Below are 8,707 nucleotides of genomic sequence, written 5' to 3'. Positions count from 1 at the left end.
TATTATCCGACAAACAATGACCACCATGATAACCTCTTTGCTCCTTTTTACTTGTGTATTTGTTTTTCCTCTCTTTTGTTTACTTTTTTGCATTTTCCTTGTCTCTCTTCCATTTTTTTAGAAATGTTGAGAATATTTGTGAATAGTTATGAGTAGAGATTGAAGTGAGTTTATGGATCCCATTGAGAGTATTTTGAGTTATTTGGATTTATGAAATATGTTGAGTTGTTGACTTTTGGATAGATAATTAAAAAATATGTGGATCCCATCAATGATTGATTTTTTTTAATTATAATTTTATTTATATATAATAGTGATAAATATTATAGTAATTTTATTTTTTATTTATATATAATAGTGATAAATATTATAGTAATTTTATTTTTTATTTATATATAATAGTGATAAATATTATAATGATTTTATTTTATTTTATATATAATAGTGATAAATATTATATTGTCTAAATATTTTTTTATATATAATAGTGATAAATACTATAGTGATTTTATTTTTTATTTATATTTAATAGTGATAAATATTATAGAATTATTGTGAATAGTTATGAGTAGAAATTGAAGTGAGTTTGTGGGTCCCATTGAGAGTATTTTAAATTGTTTGGCATGTGAAATATTTTCATAAGTACGAGAATACTTGAAGAATGTTGAGAAGACTTTGCTACCCAAACGTAGCCTAAAACTATATTAGCACTCGGGAGGATACCCCTACGTACACGGGCCTCCACGTGGACGCCAAAAACGGTTGTATTTCATTTACAGCGTGTAGAAGTAGATAGAATCCCAACGCTGCGTTTCATTTGCAACCCTCAACTGATAGACTCCCCTTCGTCTTTGTCACATACGCCAACGACCAAGAGCATCCCCACCCACGAAGAGCTGCCACCACGACGACGACCTCCTGCTTCCCATCTTCTTCACCACGAAAACAGGTTAGTATTTTCAGCTTCATCTTCTTCGTTTTTCATCTTCGCTGCCGTGGATCCAACCGTGCCCTGCCATTGTCTTCCCTGTTCCCACGAAGCCCGAAACCCTAACCCACAAAGAAATTCAAGAGCTTCATTTCGGCAAATCCCCCTTCCCCGTGTACCCACAAGCCTTATTACCCTTCCCACGAAGAGCTTTCTGTAATTTTTTCTGAAACCCCAACCCTAGCTAACCACCAATTTCCCACAGCCTTTTCTTTGCAGATTTTTCTCCCTAAAAAACTCAACTAACCACGAAGAGCTCTCGAATTTTAGAGTTGCTGAATACTGTCATGTTGGATTGCGGATTTTGTGTTGAACCTACTTCCCCTTGCAAATTGTAGTTAAAATGTCGTATTTTCTTAGTATAATTTGACTAATGTTAGCTGAAAATGCTTGTACTTTTTCCTTACAATATGTTCAACATATCTTGTTGACAAGGCCCAGTGGTGAATTCAGGACATTTGGAAAGTGAGACTATTGGCTAACCGGAGTATATTTGATTCTGTTAAGTGATAGAACTGATATGATTCCTATGTCAAAATGCATAATATCTTTTAGAATGCAAAAAAATGCTTGTGACAATGCTTGGGCTGAAACCAACAAGTTGGTGGTTTCAAATATGTTGTTGGTAGCAGTCTCGGTGGGAGCATACTAGACTGGTGGAGGTTCCCATATGGAGTCTAAAACAATAGGCAACCTATCTTTTTATTTTTATTTTTTATAAGTCACAATGGGCAACAGATAATATATATATTTCCTGTTGTGGGAGTAATTAAATTGGTATGGGTTGTGGCATAACTTGTATGATAAACTCTGAATATATATTTCATGCATGGGTGATATTGTTATAGCAGATACAATACACTATGTTGTGGCATCTGTTGTGGCATAACGTTTTAATGTCTAAGGGGTGTGTGTGTGTGTGATTGGGCTGTTTCTGCCATGTATATTGAGTAAAAATGTTGGCATTTGTGTGCCACAAAACAGAATATTCCAATGATTTTTTATTTTTATGATTGTGATTTTTGTTCAAGCTAGAATGTCATCATCATCATTGTCTTCTACATCTTCTGCTAAACATACTTTGAGTCAACCATTATGCTTTTGTGAGGTCGCATCCACACTGAAATACTCAAAAACTAGAATAAATCCTAGACCTTCTTAGGGTGTCCAAAGCACAACACATAGGTAAGTACATTGTTTGTATATCTAACATTTTTTGTGAAAAATTATTAATATATTGTACATGTAACATTTTTATATATGTATAAAATAATTAGGGATTACCATACTGTTCGTTTTTCAAGTGGGCAAATAGTAATCAAGAGAGTGAGCTCCAACTTCATGAAAGAAACAATGAATTGTTAAGGAAGGAAAAATACATCGAGAAGATACTCGACGATATCAAGAAGATGAAGATTGAGGTTCTTAAGAGTGCGGATGAGATCAAGAAGAGAGAGATGGAGCTTCGAGATCAAGAAGCTGAAATAAGACGTTCCCAAACACTACTCTGGGTTTATTAAGTTTTTTCAGTTGTTGTGTCATGTTACTTAGTAATTGGCAGTAACTGGGACCTGTTTTTCATTGTATGTTACTATGTATTGACAAGTTTGTCTAAGGTCATTGTATGTATTGACAAGTATGGTATTGACAAGTTTTTGTATGTATTGAGAAGTTTGTGTAATGTTATATGTGCAAAATTCAAGATTTGATACTAGCCTAATCTTGTCAACAGTTATTGTCTAACCCGAAGTCAATGTTATGATTTGGTACTGGCGAAATTCCAGATTATGTACCCCTATTTATGGAATCTTGTTTATGTCTTTCATTTATAACCCGAAGTCAGTGTGTTATTGATCAATCCCAAAACTAGGTAACTCAACTTCTATTATGAATGAAAAAAGCATGGTCAGAATAACATGTCAACTCATTCCAAGAAATTGCCAGAAAATTCATTCCAAGAAAAGAAATGATCATAACATCCAAAATAATGTAGTCATTTGTTCCAAAAACACAAATCTGCCATGTGTCCATGAATTATACTACCTCATAAATAATTTGTTCCAAATACATTCAATACACATAAATATTCTAAATATCAAAATTAAACTCTCATAGTGCCAATTGTGGCACTCATCGAACCCAAGTTGCACTGGTGAAAGCTCATACATCCCAAGTTGCATCGGTTGTGATTGTTCCAATCCAAATTGCATCTATAACAGATAATAGTAATTTAAGATTGTGATATCGATATTACTAGAAAAATATGTAATTATTTAAGATTTCTTATACTTGTGAAGTGGCAAATAAATTCCTACAAGTCGCCACGGGTGGTGTATCTCCTCCATCTCGCTAATAATCAAATAACATAAAACAAAACACATTTGTCAATCCCGGCAGTCACTAAATTATAAATAAACATGTAAAGTAAAAAAAAGTCCACATGTTTGCGCTTCCCCTTCATTGGTGCTCTCTTCGTCTTCGTTTTAACGTTTCGCATGCATTTCTCCATCCCCGATGCTCTCCTTAACAATGGGGGCCTGCCTTTCCCTTTCACAGCTAGTGGACTGAATACTTTCTTTGAACTACCACATATAATTGTGTCATTTGCCATACAACCAACATTGGAATCCGTGACCGTCATCGATAGGGGATCTTGATTGTCACCATATAAGTCAATCATTGCAAATAACTTATATGTTGCATCCTTAGTATGCTTTTTCGAACTTGCTGCAAGAGTAATCATCTTATAATAGATATTCAATAAACTTGAATATCGGTTAGCATCTACCCGCTGATCCCCAGCGTCAAAACTGCTGTGGATTAACATGTATCTCCTTCTGATATCCTTCCTCCATCGCTCTAAAATGTATCTATTTGGCACAAATTTTACCTCGTTACATTTGAATACTGCCAAAATGTGCCTACACAATATCCCCATCATCTGAAATAACCCACATGAAGACTTTGCAATTGTATCTTCCTCACTAAAGTCTACATAGTGTATAACCGGCTTAGTGAATTCTTCCACACAAACTTCATCATCTATGCGATAGGTCTTTACTGCACCATCATTCTTAAGTAACTTTGGATCCATATCAATAATGCCGGTAATTTGCTGTTGAACTTTCCTGAATTTAGCATTCGTGTACAAAACTGAAAATCTTTTTTCAATTGGTGATCTAGATATACATGGAATTGTAACACTAAATGAGTGGAAGTCTACGGCAGTTTCATTCTCAATTTTCTTTCTCAAAGCGCTATTAAACTTGTCAACAAACTCTTTCAAGTTTGTCTTAGCATGAACATAATCATAAAAAAATGTATTCATGCTCTCGCTCCACTAAGTTGTATTCATTCCAGCACAAAATAAGTCTTTCAAGAATATTGGTACCTAATGTTCACCCTCGGCATATAAACTTTGCAGCCAAGCATTCTCATGCAAGTTGTACGTGGTGATTAACTGATTCCAACTCTGTTCAAACTCTTCAACACTTTGGGTGTCATACATACATTTCATCAATCCCGTTTTCATCCCATCTTTGTACGAAGCATGGAAGTTAAGCTTTTTAAGGACTTTTTTCAGTATATGCTATAAACAAAATCGATGTCGACTTTTTGGAAATACAATGACAATCGCATTTTTCATCACCCTGTCCTGATCTGTGATAATAGCTCTCAGAGCTACACCATCCATACACTGCAACCAGGGCTGGAATAACAAGACAAACGTCTTCGTATCATCTCTGGATATCAATCATGTACCCAATAGAATGGACTGGCCGTGGTGATTTACGTAAACAATTGGAGCAAAGGGCATCCCATATCTATTCATTAGAGATTACATCACTGAAATACTGATATGCTGCCCTACTACTGGGGTCATCATCGAAATACATTCTTTAACCTCCCGTCATCATCTAAATCCATCAATGCAAAGAATTCGGGATTTTTGTACTATCCTTAAGAAATACTCTCGAAGCGCTTCAGCACCACCTTTCCCAAGTCGCAGATGTCTTTCCTTGTTGATATAATTTCGACAATCATTTTCTAAAAATGGAAGGTTCTCGAATCCACCCGCACCAACGACAAGAGATCCGAAGCTCTTATTCATCCGAATGTCAACCAAATCGTTTGTATTTAGGACTCTTTTTACGGAGTCACTAACTTCTCTATTACATCGGAAGAAACGAGATTTAGTTGGACTAAGGTCGTGGTTATGGATATTATTAATTGTTGTCAACCTAAACTTTTTGTCAACTTTTAAGGCATTAATCTTTGCCTTACATTCTATCTTTCCTGTTGGTCGCGGTCTGGAAACATTCAACGTCCTATTACGGGCATTCCCACCATGGGCACAACCAAGGGTGGCATATCTAATATTACCATCCTCTCCCTTCTTAATCCTTCTTGTCATCACTCCAAACACGCATTTCTTGGCATACTACTTATAATAACTCATTATTTCTTCAAAAGAATTAAACTACATCCCCGACTTTGGCACCTCAATCGTATTACCACCAACTTCATCCTCTAACTAAGATGTTCTAGCAGTGCCATCCTCAGTTTCTTGTGAATCTGATCTATCTTCGTCTCCATCTTCAACTCTAGAGGAGGTACATAGAATATCAGTTTCCCTATACTCGGATGTTTCCTCTACACCAATTCTTATGCTCGTAGCGGAGCTTGTAGTCATGAGAGGAGTCAAGTAACTAGCATTCTGCAAAAAGAAAAAAAAAATCTATGACATTAATATTTTTTTAAAAAAACCAAACTTAAAAAAAAAATTACAAGAATACAGTTACATCACCACTCGAATGTAGCTTGGATATTGGTAGCCATCTGGATATGGCAACAAAGCAGGTGACCCCACAGGAATTGGTCCATAGTAACCGTGCATTGTGAAGTTTGGACAAGTTGATGGTATGTCCTTATCCCATATTCTCATTTTTCAATAAAGAAAAGATAACTAAGGAAGGAAACAAATAGCCACTCACCATGAAAACAATGATAAAGCAAAAATATAAAACAATAACAATTTCTAGACCCAAATGATAAAGCTAAAAAAAAAAAAAAAAAAAAAGAAGAGAAGAAGAAGAAGATATCACATATGCTGGGCACAATTTCTAATCAAGATGCATAAAACCAAATTGCATTTGTTAAAAGATCACTCCAATCTCTCACAATTTAAAACAAGAACATTTTAAGGTATGCTACACAAATACACCTCAAAATATAGCAAGATTTATTTGGTCGAAGCCACTACAACGTCAAAATGCCTCAGTTCATCTCTACTCTACTTATCCCCAATTTATTGTTCCAAGATGCTATGAACTGCTATAACAAACTAATAAACTTGAATGGAGAATATGAGGATCTAGCTTTAAACCCATATCTTTCTTCATGCTATGAGGATCTGTAAACCCATGTACCTATAACATTTGTTTCTTAGGCAAAAATACAAACGAGCTAATTTTTGAAGAGCAAACTCACATTAAAGATAAACAATACTAACTAGGAAAAAAACCACACTGAAGTACCAACCAGGAAAACAATAATCAGTGGCTACCCAAAACGAACCAGACCCCCAAACTCACAAACCAGACCTGTTTGGCTACCCATAACGCCGACCACCAGTTCGGGCAAATTCAATGGCTTGATTTGACTGCCTACCCACAATGACGCCAATGACGTCGACCCACAACAACACCAACGACGGGATTTGGCTTTCAGTGGCTTCCCACGAAGACGACAACAACACCTAAATAGAACAATGCCAACAATAAGATTTTTGTGGATTCGGTGGCTTTCAGTGTTTCACATAGGTTCTACTCTGCTTTTGCAATTTCATTTCCGAACTTCCCTCTCAGAGCATTAGCATTGAGTTGGCCATCCTATTTTTCAAATTTTAACTAATATGTAGCTTTTTCACCTTTAGTTAATCATTCAAAACTTGAAATCTACATTGAATTAGTCATCACACTCTCTATAATAATAAAATATTATTATTTTTTATTTTTTATATTTTTTAATTAATTTTTATTTTATTTTCATAATCTTCAATAACCTCCAACAAATCATATTCATTTTATTTTCACAATCTAACAATCTATAATATAATAATCTCACATGTATATAGATGATAAAATCTCATATGAATAAAAATTTTATATCTATAATATAATAATCTAAAAAAATACTTTTAGACTTGCTATAGTTCTTTTTATATTTGAAAATAAGAATAGATTTACTGTAACTTATAGTTTGGATGAAAATAATTTAGCTAATTCAATGTGGAGTAAATATAGATGATATTTGTTAAATTTAAAAATGAAAAGGTATTGGGCTAATCCAATGCCAATGCTCTCATGTTGTGTTTTTCATCTTTTTTTTTTTTAAATAATATATCGACTGACGTGTGCCACGTCAGTCGGTTCCTCCATGTACCCAACCCCGTGTGTACCTGTAAAAGAACTGTTTCTGAAGACCTCGGTGGTAAGTGGCCACGTAGACAATAGGAAGCATGGCTTTGAACTGTTTTTCTAATATGGATTTCAATATGTGTGAAAGAAGACAATAATCACGATAGAAAAGAATACTTCCATCAAAATCACTATTGAAATTTTGTATTGAATTGTTTTTTATTTTGTATTTTTTATTTTTTTATTTAATAATAAGGAATTAATTTTTTAATGAATTTATATTTTTTTTAAAATATTTAAAGAATCTAAAAATATTTAGAAAAAACAGATTTGTTTTTTTTTTTTTTTTTTTACAATAACGGTAGAAAGTCTTGGGTGGATTTCTTCTGTGCCTCTACTGGCCCTCTAGCATGGCCCATCACAATAACACCATTGAAATCATAATGTTAAAAGAGGTACGAACGGAATTATATGACTTTTTATATATTTTTTTTAAATCAAGGATATTTTTATAAAATAATCATAAAATTAATATCATTTTACTAAAACATCGCCTATTTAAAATGATTAAAATAAGTCTATAAAAGAGTAGTGTTTTTATCAACACTCTTTTTTATATGATTTAGTAAATACAACTGATTGTTATTTATAAATACTGTATTCATAATAGAAAGAAATTTTAATTACTTATATAGTTTTATTACATATAATTTTGTCATTGCATATTTATATTTTGGGTAGGGCTCTTCGGGAAATGGGCTATAAGCCTATATGGTATCTCTTTTTTTTTTTTTTCCTTTTCCTATATAGAAATGTTTCATCCATAAAAATAGCTTTTATAAAAATATACTCACATGATTTTATGTTTTACATCATATTATAAAATTATTTTTATTATAAAATAAATCTAAAAAATAATGTCAATTTATTAATTTATTTTTAAAAATTCTATTTATGGTTGCAGCACCTATTTTTTCGAAAATAAAACAGCCCAAATTCCATTAGTCCCGAACAGTCCCTATAATTTAAAGTCAAACACAGATGCATTCACCTTAAGAATATTACTACTTTGCCCTCTCATTTTGATCGTTCATGTATTTAATTTTTTTTAATTACTAATTAAGAAAGTGATTATTAATATATTAATTTTTTTTTTTTATAAAAATATTAAAAAATATGAAATGAAAAAATAAAAAAAAATAAAATATATGAATTTTGCCTAAGCAGCACAACCGCTGGACGGCAGCCTAGCATTAATTACTCTTCACCTTAAACACAACTAGTCTGCAAGGATTGATTG

At 33.2% G+C, this 8,707-nt stretch overlaps 1 protein-coding gene across 1 annotated transcript; it reads right to left on the bottom strand.

The window, feature by feature from the left end:
• Positions 1-3,344: 3,344 nt before the first annotated feature.
• Positions 3,345-5,402, bottom strand: LOC109003939. The gene is made up of 2 exons (XM_018982289.1): positions 4,960-5,402; positions 3,345-4,116 (listed from the first exon to the last, which is right to left on the bottom strand). Exons 1-2 carry the CDS (start codon positions 5,400-5,402, stop codon positions 3,345-3,347), a joined length of 1,215 nt encoding a protein of 404 aa, XP_018837834.1.
• Between the last annotated feature and the right edge of the window lie 3,305 nt (positions 5,403-8,707).

This window comes from Juglans regia, chromosome 13 (assembly GCF_001411555.2).
Source record: "Juglans regia cultivar Chandler chromosome 13, Walnut 2.0, whole genome shotgun sequence".
In the NCBI taxonomy this organism is placed as follows: Eukaryota; Viridiplantae; Streptophyta; class Magnoliopsida; order Fagales; family Juglandaceae; genus Juglans; species Juglans regia.
Note: the sequence above shows the minus strand (reverse complement) of the source record. Positions and strands in the feature narration are given on the sequence as shown.

Coding starts and splice junctions, on each gene's coding strand:
- LOC109003939 (XM_018982289.1), bottom strand. CDS start 5,402: ATGACAAGAAGGATTAAGAAGGGAGAGGATGGTAATATTAGATATGCC. Junction 4,117..4,959: donor GGTGCTGAAGCGCTTCGAGA/GTATTTCTTAAG, acceptor TGCTAAATTCAG/GAAAGTTCAACAGCAAATTA.